The 17,470-nt window shown below is 37.4% G+C and overlaps 1 protein-coding gene across 2 annotated transcripts in view; it reads right to left on the bottom strand.

Moving 5' to 3' along the window:
• Positions 1 to 580: 580 nt before the first annotated feature.
• The window catches only part of ipo13b (importin 13b), a 43,022-nt gene continuing 26,132 nt past the window's right edge, over positions 581 to 17,470 (bottom strand). The window contains exons 5-21 of one of the 2 annotated variants that reach the window (XM_066677634.1): positions 16,330 to 16,471; positions 15,018 to 15,184; positions 14,629 to 14,749; positions 14,324 to 14,471; positions 13,664 to 13,845; positions 13,428 to 13,454; positions 13,146 to 13,280; positions 9,678 to 9,827; positions 8,425 to 8,505; positions 8,022 to 8,159; positions 7,169 to 7,265; positions 6,046 to 6,098; positions 4,065 to 4,131; positions 3,798 to 3,856; positions 2,919 to 3,008; positions 2,639 to 2,820; positions 581 to 2,282 (exon numbers count right to left, since the gene is read on the bottom strand). In XM_066677634.1, coding sequence (XP_066533731.1) covers positions 2,186 to 2,282; positions 2,639 to 2,820; positions 2,919 to 3,008; positions 3,798 to 3,856; positions 4,065 to 4,131; positions 6,046 to 6,098; positions 7,169 to 7,265; positions 8,022 to 8,159; positions 8,425 to 8,505; positions 9,678 to 9,827; positions 13,146 to 13,280; positions 13,428 to 13,454; positions 13,664 to 13,845; positions 14,324 to 14,471; positions 14,629 to 14,749; positions 15,018 to 15,184; positions 16,330 to 16,471 — 1,936 coding nt within the window. In that variant the 3' untranslated portion in view covers positions 581 to 2,185. Of the gene's footprint in view, positions 2,283 to 2,638; positions 2,821 to 2,918; positions 3,009 to 3,797; positions 3,857 to 4,064; positions 4,132 to 6,045; positions 6,099 to 7,168; positions 7,266 to 8,021; positions 8,160 to 8,424; positions 8,506 to 9,677; positions 9,828 to 13,145; positions 13,281 to 13,427; positions 13,455 to 13,663; positions 13,846 to 14,323; positions 14,472 to 14,628; positions 14,750 to 15,017; positions 15,185 to 16,329; positions 16,472 to 17,470 lie in introns of those variants that run through there. The other variant, XR_010803925.1, reaches the window with a different exon arrangement.

Raw genomic sequence — 17,470 nt, 5'->3', positions numbered from 1 at the left:
ACCATGTTGATCCACCTTGTAGATTCAAAGTCAGAGACAGTAACTGATAATAGACTCAGGAATAATACTATTTTGTCATAAAAATTAAATCTGTATTCCAACAAGACAATTTCATCTGTGTAAGACGTTTTATGATTTTCCCATTGCAGAACCTTAACTTAATGAACTCCCTGATTTTAAATGGAAATTACATTTCGAAAGGTGTAAATTATAATTTCACATTTGTATGTGGAATACTGACACCTCAATTCTTACTTTTATATATAGTTTAAACAGAACAGGTAACTGAGATAATCTTTTATTGCAGAGCCCCTACATCCCCCAAATGAAATGTATATTATACATTCATTTGCCTCACACCTTGCATCTTGCCAAAGTTTGCAAATACTGTCCGAATTTAAAATATTTGTAATAACATTTGCATTTTTTTTATATATATCTGCAGATGTCACAGTTAATCACTAAAAAATTCCTGAGTTAAGTTCAACTGTATATACTCTCTATTAACAGATGAATTTGTCAGGGTGTAACCTGTATTGGTAATTTTATTTAAGACACAGACCAGTCAAGTAATGCCATCTTAAGATATATTTAATAAATTAAAACAAGGTACAAAAGAAAAATAAAATCATGTACATGTCACCCCGTATTTCCCTCCCCTCTTCTAAAAATATCCACCACATGCAGGAGGAGACTGTATTCTCACCTGCTCACAAATTTCTTGCTGCATGCCCGAGCCCACAGCCAAAAAAAAAAATAAAAATAAAAATAAAAAATAAAACACACATGCTACATGTTTGCAGGCAGCGGCTGGGCAGTAGACAAGGACAGGGAGAGGCCTGCCACAGTAGTGTCCTTTTCAGGCAGCCTCAAACAGCAAGAAACAAGGGGACATTATAGTAAGGGTTCATGTTCAGTTCCTTGATAAGTGCACTCAAATTTCTACAGATGCTGCAATTTGAATGAGCCCTCACACACGCAGGTGTACAAAGGCACATGTGCAGGGGCGCACGCGCACACACACACACACACTTTCTAAAAGATGATTAATAAATTTCTGCTTGGCGTTACAGTGTTGGGTGCACAGCTCACAGTTATGAATGTGACCACTCCTCTTTTGTCAAGGTTGCTCAGAAACCTATACAAACATTCTGAAAAAAACAAAACAAAAGGGACATTCACAGGTAGATTATCCCACAGCTGTCCTGGGTACCCAGCAGTTCCACCAGTGGACGCCACTGCCAGAGCAGACTGTAGTAGTGAGTTATGCATCTCCTTCCACAACTGCAATAGTTTGATCAGCTCATCAATATCTGATGTTTTTACAATAATATGTTGTTTCTAACATCAGTTCTTACCAGCAGCATATATGCTGCTAACTTCACATTATCAAAAATAATTAATCACAATAATATAATATATATATATATATATATATATAAAAAAAAAAAAAAAAAAAAAAAAGACACATGACAAAGTTTACAACGTTTTGGCAGAAAAATGGTGAGTGTGTTGGGGTGGTTAGGCAAATATTTTACACACACACACGCGCACGCACACCCATAGAGAGGGAAAAAAAAAAAAAAAAAACGTCATTCTTCATTGGTCCCCATCTCTGTCAGTAGCAGTAGGTATATGAACCCACAAAGGTCCTGTGGTTTGCTAGATATATGTGTTTATATATAGATTTATAAATGTATATATAAGTGTGTGTGTGTGTATATAAACGTATTTAGCTTTAAGTTTCTTTAAATTAAAAAATAAAACATTCAACTACCACTAGTTCTTTGTTCATACACTTGGAAATTGTCACTAGGAAAACAGCCTAAGAGCCACGGAAGATCGAGAACGTGAGAAGGGGAGGTGAAAGTTTACAATCCACATGCTGCAGGAGTACAGTTGGGGAGAAGAATATTTTTATATGGAAAGTTTTTCTGCTCAAAGCAGGCAGGACTCATCACTTTCCAGAGGGCTCTGTGAGAGCCAGGTGAGAGAAAGGAAATGGAGGAGAAGAGGAAAAAAAAAAAAAAAAAAAAAGCGACTGCTCCCTTCAGGTCCTTACAGTGCATGCTCTGAACATCATCTCTTTGTCAGGCTGTAACTCTAGCATTGTTCATGATTCTGTAAAGTTTCTGGTGGGGGATGTTTGGAATTTTGTATCCCCTTGGACTTGGGTGTAGGTTGTTCAGTATTCTGCAGCGTATTCTGTACCGTGCAGCCCTCGGCACACCAGAGTGAACTCTTTAACTATGTCCTTCACTCGACGCTTATTCATTCTCTCCCTGAGAAAGAAAGAGAGAGAAGGAGAGGGAGAGAGAGAGGTGGAAACATAGGCATGATTCTGCAATTGATTCTTTATAAGAATGCTCTAATAATGTGATTTGCTTTAATTAAATATGGAGGTTGTGCTTTAAAAAATACAAGCATTGTTTTTATCCACTCTGTTTAATTTTATTTGTACAAACCAATCAGATGTGTTTTGAGGAAATTTAATTAATATTCTAAACACTTTAATTATTATTAATAATAATTAAAATAGTGTTTATGAAATACTTTTCAACGACCCATAGACACTGACTACAATGGGAATGGATATGTAAAAATAAATTTCTGAAGTGTGATTGAAAATATACAGTACCTAAGGACTTGTTGGCTGAAAGTGTCTTTCTGCTCATCTGAGACGCGAGAAGAGGGAAAACCAGGAGATTGCAGAGCTTCTTTGAGCCACACAGTCAGCAGGCCGAAACAGTGCTTATTCATAGAGAACAGCACCTCGGCAAACTGATCCATTAGACTGCGCGAAGACTGACCACCAATTGCCTACAAGAAGCCAAGTGATTTTTGTTTTAAATTTCAGAACATTGTTGCAGAGCTGTGGGGCATAGAAAGGATCCAAAGGAAGAAAGTCAAGCACTAACCTCTAACACGGCCAGCAGTAGGAGTTTGCCATTTTCTTGCACCACCTGACCCACCGGAGGGATGTCTGCACAGTGTGGCAGCAGCTCAGTCTGTTCAATACACAAACTGTGTTAACCTAGCTTTCATCCTAGATGTAACATATTTAATAGCCATTAATGGGTTATACTGAAATGAAATGATTTTCTGTTTATGTTTGTTCAATCTTGCACAAAATACTCTTTACATAATAATTATTAGAGACCTAAATTGCAAAGTTAAAATCCGACTCCAATCTGTTCTACAAATACCCTTTATGACCAATATCTAACACATATCAAGCATATTATGTGTCCATTCTCTCAGCTCCACTGATCATACAAGGACACTTTGTTAACCTACAATCACAGACTGTTGCTCTGCATACTCTGTTTGCCCCCTTTTACTGTTATTCGATGATCAGGAGCCCCAACAGGGCCACCACAGAACAGGTATGATTTGGGTGGTGGATCATTCTCAGAGCTGCAGTGAAACTGATGAGGTAATGGTGTGTTAGTGTGTTGCGCTGGTATGAGTGGATCAGACACAGCAGTGCTGCTGGAGTTTTTAAACAGTGTACAATCACTGTCCACTCCATAATGTACACCTAACATATTTCTTCTACCTTGTGAAGTCAGAGACAACAGCTTGTCTGTTGCTACAGTTTGTGTTGCTCATCCTGTAGTTCTACATCAGTGGACAGTGGATAGTGGATCCATAGAATACTTTTGGCTGGTGGACAATTCTAAAGTCCAGCAGTGATACTTCGGGTTTAAAAACTCAGGCACCACATTCTAAAGACCTTACACTAGCCATTGGAATATAGTTGTGAGTATGTGATTGTATTTAGCCATTTAACTTACAAAGAAAAGGCAAGTGGACTTGACTGTTGGGGCCTCTGGGAATTTGAGTGACAGAACTCCTAACAATAAACACAGAAGAGTTAACATAAAAAAAGAATAGACACCATGTACCATTATTTTTTCATTAGGTTGTTACAAACAGCATATAAATATTCATTATTTGATAAAGAGGGAGAATATGAAATGTGAATACAGTTAGATGTCCATATCGTTGGGATTCATTGACACTAAAGCTTCAGAACGTCTTTTTCATTTTGAATCACTTACCACAGTGGAACACTGCTTTCACATCAAGATTTTCAGATAAGAATAAATCAGGTTTCCGTTTGAGAGCCTATAAAGTAGACAAAGCCTGTGAACACAGCATACAGCATAAACTCTGTACCTGGAAGCTCGTAAAGCCCGCCTTCTGCCCTCCCACCTGTGTTACCTCCCTCACCTGCGCTTGCTCAATTCTATTGCAATTAACAAAAACAACCAAATGTAGATCAACTTATTCAATGCAAAAAGATCAAGTAAGAAATCAACTGCAAAAATCAAATATTTAACTTAAGACAAACTTAAGGTGGTATGATTTGTATTGAGTATTGAATTGTATTTTTTTCTTTTCTTTTTTATTTTGCAGTCTGTAATTTCTTTGCTCAGTTGAACTGAATATTCAACAGAAATCTAAGTAACATGTACTGATAAAGACAACTGATGCATTAAGGAACTCATTGAGGATGAGAGGATACTTAGGGAGGGAGGGAGGTAGAGAGGAGAGGGAAAGAAAGACAGAGAAAGGAAGGTAAATTAAGAGATGGACCTGAGGTCCACCCAAAGGCAGAAATGAGACGAGACATGAGAACCGAAGAGAAAATCAAATATGAAATATACGCTGCCAATTTTAGTGTAATCAATTAATTCATCCCTTGGTATATTAAGTAATTTAATTTAAAGTATTGGTTTTGGGGCTGGAATAACACTGGGAAAAGGGGCTTAAAAAGGACTCTAAAACTCATAAGCGCACTGGTAAGGTTTCCCTTAAATTATAACCTATTTATACATATTCTTTGCTCTTTTATCAGCAAAATAGGTATTAAACTAGGTATTAACGGTTCCTTATTAATGGCTGCTTTGTGACAGACATCCTGGTATCACATGCAGTAATAAGGCTTCCTTATTTTACGTATTAGCCAATTTACAAGTCAATAAATTACATATACAACAAAATGAATGTTATATATAATGTTATACATAATGTCATATATATGCATAATGTGAAATATTATTAATTTCATACGAATAATTACACATTTGACCAGTTCATATTAGTTTGAGCCTATCAACACTTAACAAGTGAACAATGTAATTCTGAACTGATGGAACATATATATATATATAAAAAAAAATTAATAAAAAATAATAAAAAACAAAACAAAACATATTTTCCAGTTCACTTGTTCCACTTTTTCCAGTTTTTACTGCATATAAATTCAAGTTGATATGCATAACCTTTATTTTAAAATAGTACAAAAATCTCAAAACAAACAAGCAAAAATCAAATCCAAGGTCAATCTGATGTTTCAGCCTGTGATCTTACAGACCTTCTGAAAAAAAGGTTCCATACATTATTTCATGCTCACTTCAGACAGTTGTCCGTTTATATTAATGCATATGTCTAACTATAATAAATACAACTAAATTTTCTTCTATTACAATTATGGAACTCTTGCACCTGTCTGTTAAGCACCGAGTTGCTACATAGACACCATTACGTTTTAGATATTAAGTGTATTATTGTTCTATCGTAATATATTAATATCAAATATCATGGATTGTAAGTGTATCATTGTGCTTATCTATCATTTACTACAAGAGCCTGCCATACAGCTGGTCAGCAGGGCACAGCCGGTACTGAAGTTGAGGCCATTAAAATGTTACAAAGATGCCTAACTGTCAGTTGTGTACATGCACTGTATAAGCATATACAGCATGTGCAAGTTTCAGGGGTGGTGTCCTTCCTCTGAAATGACAAATCACATTTCTGAGGAGCTCAATCCGCAGGTTAAAGCCAAGACTATTGGAGTAGAGACTGTCAATAATCCAATAGTGCCCCTCTTTGTCTATTTCACAGCCCAGTCAAAACAAGGGTCGCCACAGACCCCAAAAAAAAACGGAAAGAAAGACGAAGGTAAGGAGAGAAAGAAAGGGATAGAAGAGAGAGCGAGAAACCCAAAGTGAATGAAATAAGAAACCAAAAACACACCTGAGCTTGGAGTTGCATAAATGAATCAACAATATCAGGATGATCCCTGGGCCCTAAAATATAATAAAGATGTAACTTAAGAAATAATAATAAGAATAATAAGAATATATACAAACAGCAACAGAACAGATTGAACAGTCATGTGGAAAGAAAAGGCAACAGAAAAGATCTCATTGAAATAATTGCACGCGTGAGAAAAGGAGGGGAGAGAAGGAAGGGAGGAACATGTAAGGTGCTAAAGGTAGTCTCCAAAAAGAAAAAACAAAAACCAGACTGAGTCATGAGTCAGTTTGGAGAAAAGATAAAGAATGAACCAAAAGAGAATTAAGGAATAAAACAAAACAAACAAACAAACAAAACAACAACAAAAAACAGACAAAAGTAAAAGAACCAAAGTGGGTTTGGAGTGGGAACCCAGGAGGCACCTGCTACTGTGACATACTTTTTACTTCCTTTCTCTCTCCTTTTTTGTCAGTATTTCTTTACATTTTTTTCGTCTTCTATTTACTCAAATCATACACACTTTCCCAACTTGTCCCACCCCAGGCTTTGCTGTAAGCTTGGACACCACAGCCACCCCAGAGAACTGGGCAGCAGCTAGTCCCAAACTCCCCTCCCCTAGCTGTTCCCGCACTCCAAACAAAACCCCCGTTAGACCCCTCCAACCCCAAATCCTCCAAGAAACCCCACCGAAAAATAAATACCAAAGAGTTAAAAGAAAACAGGCCATGGCAAGTCCTCAGAGCCACAGTAAAGGAACCTAAGAGGAGATAAGAAGGTTAACAGGCACAGAGAGACATGATGTCTGTTAATTGGTGAACATAGTGGCAAAATCAAAGTGAAGGACAAGAAAGGGGAACAAAGGAGAAGCAGAAGGGAGACGGAGCAGAAGACGATGACCAGCCATATCTGAAAAACAGCAACAGGTGAGTGTGTGCACATGTGTGGGTAGAGGGCAGAGACCTGTTTGTTATCTGTTTAAATTATTTGTCACAATGTGACCCCCCCACCCTGAATATTGTGTGATAAAAATGTGTCTGTTGAAAATGTGGGCAAAAGCATGTTCAGTAGAAAGTGATTAGTGCTATCAAAGAACTGAAACAGCAAGAACTGTAATGCTTACCTTGCTGGAAGATGGTGAGGGTGACTGAAGTGACTAACTCAAACAGGGCTTTGATTGGAGGAAAGTGATCTGTCTCACTGGCAAATATATGCACCATCTGGATTATAAAAGATGAAGAATGAACAAGACAATGTTGTAAAAGCACTATTAAGTAGGAACTAGTTTTACATGACTTAGCATAGGGCTTGATTATTACAACAGGATAAGTTCATTTTAAGATTATTATAATTATATCAGGATAATGATATTAGATTATGTCTAAATGGATTTTTGCAATCAATCAACTTTCTTTTCAGCAGTCTGTTTCCATTTGTGACCCACTACACTTCATCATGGCTTTCTGTGGAGCACATTTCAGTACCATTGGAATGAATAGGAGTGGCTCTTGCATTCCAAAATTAATCAGCCAATATCAGTGCACACTAATTTAGTTCTTCTTTGTTTGAGGATGAATGCTACTGTTGATGATTTAGGCCGAAAGGCCCAAAGAAATCTGGATATCACTGCTCTGGATACATCCGACAGAAATTATAAATATGAGGGCTCTGATTGCAAGAAGCATCTACTCGAATGACGTTAACATGTGTAGCTATAGCAACCAAGGTTTCTGGGGCTAAAAGGGGTATATTAATATTCCAATGTCTGCCTGGACACACATTTTTAACTGCATCAAATATCAAATTTATTTTAAATTAAACACCCTTAATTAACAGAATGCCATGCAATATTGTAGAAGTTGGCAGGGCCTGGGGTAAGAGTATGAGATGGTGTTTTTTTTATTTTTTTATTATTTTTTTTTTTAATATGATGTCAATACCCTGCAGGAAATGTGTGTGTGTGAATGTGTGCGTACCTGGCGTGTCAGATCCAGTGCAGATGCTTGTGGTATAGTGCTGTACATCTGGCCAAGCATCTCACTCAGCTGAGACACCATGGGGGCAAAGTCATGGAGTAGAGTCTTTACTGACTTTTCAAAGATAGCACACACAGCCTGAGAGAGAGGGAGAGGGAGAGAGAGAGAGAGAGAGAGAGAGAGAGACAACATATTTAATTGAACAATTACATAATTGTTATTTCTATTGACAAATTCTAATTAATTATAGTCTTTAAGCAAACAGACAGAAAGACTAATGAAATTAGAACATGAGTTGTATTGGTTTGAACAGTTTTAAAATGAACTCTAAGAAAGGACTGTAAAGCTCTTTCAACTGCAGAAAGTTACAAATGCAGAAATGCCCGCAGGTTAAAAACCTTACCTCCACAACCTGTGAGTCATTCAGCCATTTACTGAGAACAGTTTGAATGAGGGCAAAGACCTGTTGCAGTACCACCACCACCTAAGACAAACACACAGACACAGCTGTAATGGCGCAAACATACTAGCTGATTAAAAAACTTGTGTATAGACCAATTAAAAGATATATTCACATACACTTTGCTCAATACAATAACTCACATTTCAGTGATGTCATATATAAAATCTTTGATGCTTATAAATATTATACATATAGCCTATATTAATTAGCTGCTGACTGAGTGGTGAACAATGATGCCCCACAAGCATCAAGGTTACAGGCCAGTGATAAACAGGCAGAGAAGAGGGAAACCACTCGGAGGTGGTTCAGAGTGACCTTAGAGAAACTATGTAAGAATAAATATTAAATTAATATAAATTTAAGACTTTCCAACAGGCAGCAGAATGAAAGAGGTTTGGTAAGACAAGATTTCTCTTTACATGTGAAATCCTACCATTTACCAAAAGAAGGCTAGCATTTCTTTAAATACTAACATCCTGACATACACTGAACTATCACTGGATTAGGTAGATAACATCTACCTTGTATCTACACTTATTGTCCATTTTCAATGTCCATTCTTCAATAGTCAGGACCCACACAGAACTCCCACAGAGCAGGTATAATGTGGGTGGGCGGATCATTCTCAGTACTGCAGTGACACTGACGTGGTGATGGTGATGCGTTAGTGTGTGTTGTGCTAGTACAAGTCTATCAGACAAGGCAGATACAAGGTAGTTATTCTTAATGCAGCAATTGTCGATTTATAGATCTAAGGTCTGACCCCTTGGTTAAGCGTGCTTACTCAGAACATCTTAGTCTGGCTATATGTGAGAGCATTCAGATTATATGAATGTGACAATGATGATCCTCATATTCGCTCTTCCCTAGTTTGTATTACGGACAAATGGCACTTTTCCACTGTATGGACTCAGCTCAACTAAAGAGTCTAATATTTTAAGACATCATCAAAAGATAAATGAACTACAGTTCAAATAATTTATCCACTACTTTAATCAGGATTCATGCAAGGTAATTAATTAGCCCTACATAGAATATAAAATAGTAAAGTACATAAATCACTAGGCTGTAGGGTGTCACTGATACTGGTGGCTGTCAAAATTTTGGTTCTATGAATATTCGTGGATACATATTTTCTGCTCTGGTGGACACCTTAAAACAACACCTATGCTGCCGAACTGTACAATACTTACAGGGTTGGGGCCAGTTGGTGGCTGGGCTGATTTGACAGGTGGTGCACTCTCTCCAGACTCTTCTTCCTGCTTGGTGATGTCAAGTGTGGTGAAAAGGTTGGACAGCAGGCCCAAGATGTGGATAATAGCCAGTTTATTAGATGGATTTGGCTGCCATGAGATGGATAAAGAAGAATGGTAGTGTCAACCGCGTACAGGTTAAATAATGAATAATCCATTTCTGATAAAATTCTTTTGTTGTTCACAATAACAGCTGTATAATTCGGATGATAAAGGTAGAAGTCTGCAGTCCAGTCACTAGGAAACATGGCAAATTACAGTGTTTGAGGAATCTTTTAAACAAGCCCTTAATTACAGCCCATGTGGAGGGAAAGGCAGCAGGGAGAGAGAGGCCATCTTGCAGCAGAGCTTGTGGGAGCAACAGGAGTAATTAAACAGTCGTTAAACAACCATCAGGCACTAATCATTCCTGTTAGTGCCATGACAACAGCCACACGATTGGTGGAAAGGAAGACTGAGTCAAGATATTGTCCCTCTGCATCTCATGACATCATAAAAATCACCCAGTGTCAGCAGCCACAGACTACAGGAAGAGAGGGTGACAGAGGTATGCATGAACTATTAGTCCTGTCAGTCAAGTTGGTTATTTTTCTAAGGGTTAATACAGCATTAAAAAAATCTTTAAAACAGATTTTAAAATATCCATTTAATTATATCCCTTCTACCTATTTTTGTCCCACTGTATGCAGTTTTAAAAATAATAAATAACGTCGATCAACTGACACAAATTCATTTGGCAGACAGTCACTGATCTTTTTCAAGACTCACATGATTTCATCCTCTAATGATATTCCTGAGGAACGTGGCGATTCTAAAAATATCCGCTCAACGCTATTGTTCCCAGCATCCCTAGGTGTCACTGTTTGACACAGATTAAGGAGCACAGGCTGCTCTCCAAGTCTGATGTAATGCCTTCTTCTCAAAAGCCAGACATAAGAGGTAGACAGAGCGAGCACGAGAAAAACAGATGAAACACTTATGTTCTGGCATTTCTGGTCCTTGAAATTCTGTTTTATAATTAAACACAGTGAAGTAGGGACACTTCTGTCTCTTAATAACAGATATCAGCAGGCATTTATTCATAGGGTACAACAGAAAAGCACTTATCATGCATGACATTTTGATTTTAAAATGTGATCAGACAGTGTGCGTCACAGGACAGAATCATGATTTTGTGCCTCTAAGACAATATCTGTATCCCTTTAAAAGGATCTTAATCAGGGTTTAATCTCTGATTTGTTATCTCCTGTATGTACATACATTTCAAGGTGATGATATATATATATTTTTTAAATGATACAAAAAACTTATTTTGAAACTTCACTAAAATAATGTCTGAGACATACAGCAGAGTACTCACAAACATTTCATTGCAGATTTCTATGCCTTCAGTTCACATCAACTACACTTTGAAAATTTTTGACTCGATTGGTTTGTCAAACACTAAAATTTGAAGGCCCATCCTTCATATCACACAACTCTGGAGGCTATACTTACATCTAAATACATTAGTTCTGTTCCATTTACATGTTGCAGTAGTATAGGTCTTGGGTGATCTGACCAAAATGGATTGGGCTGGATATGTACTGTCATCCAGTCACTTGAACCCACCTTTAGAGCTTGTTAGGCCATTTTCACACCTGCACTTTGTATTCCAGTTAAATCGGACTCTGGTTCGTTTACACCTTTGGTGCGATTTGTTTGTGCAGGTGTGAATGAAGTAATCGCACTCAAATGTGGACGAAAACACATCTGTTTGGAAATCTGTAGCGACGGACCCTGCAGAAAGTTGGCAAACTCTGCAAACTATGCACCTCAGCATCCGCGGCCACCACACTGTCATTTTATGTGGCCTACCACTTTGTGAATGAGCTTTTGTCATTCGCAATTGCACTAACAATTGATAGTAGAATATTTTGTAGCAAGAACATTTCATGACTGGAACTGTTGCACAGGTGGCATCCTTTTATGGTAATGTGGGAATTCACTGAGCTCCTGAGTGTGACCTATTCTTTCACAAATATTTGTAGAAGCATGCCTAGGTGCTTGGTTTTATACACCTGTGGCCATGGAAGTGATTTGAACACCAGAACTCAATGATGTGGACGGATGAGTGAATACATTTGGCAGTACAGTGTGTTTTATTCCATAGCCCCTCAGTTCAAAACTAAATTTAGGATATGCCTAATATGACTGTTATTCAAGACTGATTACACTGATAAATATCAATGTTCAAAAGCTTGGTGCATAAATATGGAGTTCAGCTGATAGGTGCATATTTCCCAAAATCTTTCCTGACTCTGAATGTAGCTTAGTCAGCTTTTAAAGATGGAACAATCAGTTTTAATTATATTTTGGACTTTCACATCTTTGATTTAAATAGGCTACCAAAATTTGCATATTTAATACAAACCCTAAAAAAGGCTTATTCTCAGATCAGAAACTGCTCTGTAGTACCACTAAAGCATTAAAAGGAGCATTGCCGTTTATTCACTCATATCTCCTTTGATACACATCAATTATATTGGAATTTTAAGTGTTTTATAAAATCTGAACAGTATAAACAAAGAACATTAACAGAATGCATTCATTAAGATTTAAGTGTATTGTATTTATTTATTAAACTAGTATTGCATTTACTGGTACAGCAGACAACAGCGAGAAAACCACAGTGTTGTAGGCTCATGTAATATTCCTCATCTCATCTAAGCCTGTGGTGCATTGCTTCCGGAGTCCAGTGAAATGCCAATCTGGCCCCACTGTGAAATGTTCCACAATCACTCACACACACACACGGTCTGCTCATATGGAGCATGGCCAAGGCAAGAGTCAGATCAACAAAACAAACTATCACTTTTTCCAATATGGGAGAACATGGCAACAACCAATCCCCATCACATTCAAGCATGCAGCTGTCACCTGTCTTATATCTAATTCTATGGAGACATTTAGTTACAAAATTACAAATACTGCTACAATCAATCAGAGCTGAACCACCACCTCCTCAAAAAAGGAAAAAGAAGGTAATGAACTTGGACATCCTCAAAGAATTTAGAAATTCAGAGGTACAAAGCAGTGTTTCCCTTACAGTGAGCTGGAACCATTAGTGTTTACATGCTGACAGCATACCTGATTCAAAACACATATCTTGTTTCGGGTTTTTGTGGATTTTTAGTTTACTACATCATCTGAACAGAGCAGCTGCCTTGCCATTGTAATAAAACTTCATGATGAATGAACCGGTAGAAATATTTGGAAGTACTTGGAATCTTTCTACATTGACTTCCACTGTATGTTATAAAGGATTTTCCCTTTTCTTGTAAAGTTGCAATGTTGGGAGATATATGTTTTTAAATCAAACAGAGAAGATATTTTATGTGTATGTGGAATGGTGTAATTAATTCTTACTGTCTCCTCAGCCAGTTTCTCCAGCTGCTGGATATAGGGTGTGATGAGAGAGTGGAGGTTGCGTAAAATGTCCTCCACTGGAAGTGCAGAAAGCAGAAAACCTAAGGCCTGCATCAACCACATACACTGACTCGTCTACAGACAGACAGACAGAGAGAGAGAGGGATTTCACATACTTTAATATATAAATTAATTAAATATATAAATAAGTATCGAATAAGGCTAAGGAAAAAATAAAAAAAAACAAACACAAACGAGTTTGCCGTTAAAGAAGGCACTGACCTTGTGGATCTGTTTAATAAGCACTTCCTGCAGTAAAAAAGACAAACATTAGCTTACATGAGCAGATTAACAAGCTTAGCGTATGCTTGCCATTTGCAGTGATATTGTCAGTTAAAGGAATAAAAGAAAACCTTCCTGTAACGTCAACTGGCATATTTTTATGTGATTATGAATATTATGTATACAGATGAGCACTATATTTCAAGTCATCACATTTAAGTTAATTTATTTGTCACCTGTGAAACAGCAACTATGTTTGTGGCGTAAGGGGGCAGGTCGTATTTGCATTCTCTGCAGATTTTCTTTAGAGTAGACACACTAGACACAGACAGATCTGGATTCCCTAGTGCCTGCAGCACCAATGGCAACACGCTGCTCAACATCACCGGGTGATCTGCTAACCACTCGGCCAGTGCACCTACAAAAAGCAGAGGAAGAAAAATAAAAATGACAAGGGGGTAAAAGAAAACAAGTTATACAAATTGATTATAACGTGAATAACAGCAACTATAAATATGCATCAATTTTGACTAAGCACAAAGAACAGCATTCAATGAACAATAAGTTGTAGGTGAGTTTTTCTAGGTTTTTGGCATTTGCAATATTATTATTATTAATAAAAAGTGTTGATAATTTGGCTGAAAATTGAATTAATCTGATTATACAGCAAACCATGGACAATATACAGTGCTTGGCTTCTTTAACTAAATTAGAGCATTTAGCATGCTAAAAGTAATATACAACTTTTGGCATGAAAATTACAAAACAATAAAGATATCGCAGTCTGTTACTGGACTGAAGTTATGATTGTCATCAATAATCACACTGACTCCCAAAATAAAACACATCCAGCAGAAATAGGGCTTAAGTTTAATATTAAACTCTTGAAAACACACCTATAGTGAACATGACTGTGTCTGCGAGTTGAACGTTGTTGATGTTGATTCGTGGAATGAGCCCGATCAGGCCAGGAATGACATCAGAGTAGTTCACATCAATCGTCTCTGCTATGGACTGGAAACCATACAGCAGAGCCTCTGTGTGCTTCAGATACAAGAAAAAAAAACTACATGTTAAAATGCTGCTCTATACACAGTACACGTCATATTTTAGTGTATAATGAAAACCTTAGAGGGTGAAAACATATACAACAAATATCAGCAAGAAGTCTTGTTTGTTGTGTGTTGTAGTGTTGTCTGACCTGCCAGGAAGTTGGTTGTTCTGCATTGGTGAGCAGCCTGCCTAGCTTGTCATACAGATTACTAAGCAGCTCTGCTCCCAGCATCTCATAAACGTACATCAGTGTGTCTGATATGTCCACCCTAAAATAAAAAAGTCATGGTTAATGACAAAATAGTTGTCCCTTAGACAATATCACTTCTAGAAAGCAGCTTTGTCTAGACAGCACTCTGCCTTCAGTGTTGATGCAGTCTACAAAATTCAACAAAAAATATGCTGGGTTTATTTATTTATTTTTATAGGACGTGCAAAGCTAAAACACAGTGAAACATGAACATGGCCTGCATTTCAATATGTCTCCTATTTTCTGTGGGTGTCTTTGTAAGAATATTCACAGATACATTTACAGACCTGTAGATTCTGAATTGTTCTTTCTCATCAGAGGACCAGGAGGCATACTCTTCATCAGTGGGGAATTGGGCTTTATGTAGTAGGACATCCACAAGTTGGAAATACACAGGCCTGTAGACCTGGAGATACACAGCTTGCTTTTCTGCTTCAAATGACATGATGTCATCCTGTTACAAACACAGACATACATGGAATCACAATTTTAATTAATGATTCAAATTTTACAGAAATTACATGTAATGACTGCATTTTTTTTTTAAACTTGAGCCTACTCCGAGACATATTGTCTGTAATGATAAACACGTCCATCACCTTCTGTCAGAGAAATAGCATAAAGAATTCAACTATCACTAATAAACAGAGAAGAATGTTATATTCACATATAGTAAGGGTCATTGGATAAAAGTGCCTGCTTAATTATTTAAAACGTAAAAGAATGCACATTTTACAGTAATGATAATTATTTGTAAACATTATTAGTTTCTGGTATCTGAAGTGTCCTTACAGGAAGCCCATTCACTTGGTGGCTTACTTGGCAATGCTCCCTGGTATAACTTCCACTCTTACAAAATCATTATTTTCCACTTGTCCAAATCTCCTTGAATGGGGAGAGACCTATAAACACTCATATTGCACAGTATTGTTTTAAAAACTACAGGTAAAACGGAATAATATTCACATAAAACAGGTTTTCATCTATGTACATCTCTCCATAGAAAAAAGGTTTTTTGTTCAACACCTAGGTGCCTATTGGCGCTTTATTATTGAAGGGTGGGACATTCCCCAAAACAGAAGCCCTGTCAATTGTTACCATACATCTTATTTATTTCCAAATAGTGATCTGTCCCCTCTTTCTTGACCCTAGAAGAAACCACTTATTACCCAAAATGCTTGGTCAGCACGTTCTTAGTACAGAATATTTATTAATAAATTGCAGTGAGCTAAATGAAATGTTTGATCTTTTGAGTTTCTGTAATAGCACATCACAGTGTGAGACTGTGGGTGTCTGACTGTGTGGGATGTGAGAGAAAATGGAGGGCAAGAAGAAAGAAGGTTAAGAATGTGAAAAGGAGGACAGAGGTCTGATGAAATACAAGCACAAATACAAGGACACATGCAAAGAACATGCTGCACAAATCATAAGTGAGCATGCACAGCAGTGACGGAGTGTTCTGGAATGATTTGAGCTGCAGTTTGATGTTCATTGGGGGTGTCTTTATAATCTCAAAAGTAAAAGAAAGAGCTATTTACATAGATGCATTATCACACACTGTCACTAATTCCTGTTTCTCAGTTATGAGGGGTTGCGTACCTGAAGAGTGTACCAGAAAGTGAGTGTGAGAGAGCTTGTGGTCTCGTTGACTGGGTAGTGGCCAGGGATGCCTGTGCAGAACATGATCATATTGACCAGAGCCAGGAAACTCTGCCAGTGCTCCACCTGTTCCAACAGTGCCCTGTGAGGGTTACAACAAGGTACAGACTATATATAAATAAGTGGTCCAAAATCAATGACACAAACTACATCACCTACTACAAATAGAGTACAAACTAGTGCTCTTTCGTTATTAATTTTGCTTGATAAATGTTAAGTTTTGGGTAATACAGCTCAATAAACCTTTAATATTTCTGGGTTAGCACAGCCAGCTGCACGCTATCAGGCACGTATACTCATGCTATTACGGTAAATGAATGTAGGAGATGGCATGAACATGAGAACGTAACCAAGACTATAATAGGTTAAATTCAAGTGCTTGTGTGTTAAATATACATATTAAAGGAGTAATCTGTAAGATATTTATTGTACTTAGTCATAAAATGTCCAGGGTGTGTGATCATAGATTAAGGAAACAGCCAAAGCTAAAACACTGCTGCCTCTCACAGCATTGCTAAATCAGTATATTCTCTTTGAGAAGTGCCCAGTCCGGAGCAGAGCTCCTGTGATCCCGCCCTCTGTCCAATCATTTTACAGTCCACCGTGTGGCCAGGTCTACAAACAGTGTCTTGCAGCCATGAAATGAACAGAGTTAATGTTACATTTTACCGGACCCAAAAAGCCCCATTGCCCTTCTAAGAATCTCCATGACCAGAGACGAAGTAAAATGCCTTTCATTTTAAAAGTTGAGGCAATTTACAAGCAACAACACTACAGAACAGAGCCAGAGCTGGCTAATTTCCTCCTGAACAGTTAACAGCAAATTATTCCTGAAAAAAATATATATATATAAAATACAGATGCCTATGTATAGATTAAAAGGAGTAAAGACCATAGGTTGTGTGTTTTATATAAAGAAAGTGAGGCATGGTGACATTTGAAAGACTGTTTTATATGAAGGTGAATAACATGATTGAAGTCCAAATACCTTTGTTTGCTTGTTTTAAAGAAATTGATAACGATTCATGTGTGTTTCTCCGTGGTGTGTGTGTGTGTGTGTGTGTGTGTTTTAAACAAATTA

The sequence above is a fragment of the Hoplias malabaricus genome, chromosome 7, assembly GCF_029633855.1.
Source record: "Hoplias malabaricus isolate fHopMal1 chromosome 7, fHopMal1.hap1, whole genome shotgun sequence".
Lineage (NCBI taxonomy): Eukaryota > Metazoa > Chordata > Actinopteri > Characiformes > Erythrinidae > Hoplias > Hoplias malabaricus.
The sequence above is the reverse complement of the archived record's forward strand: the minus strand, read 5'-3'. Positions and strand labels throughout refer to the sequence as shown.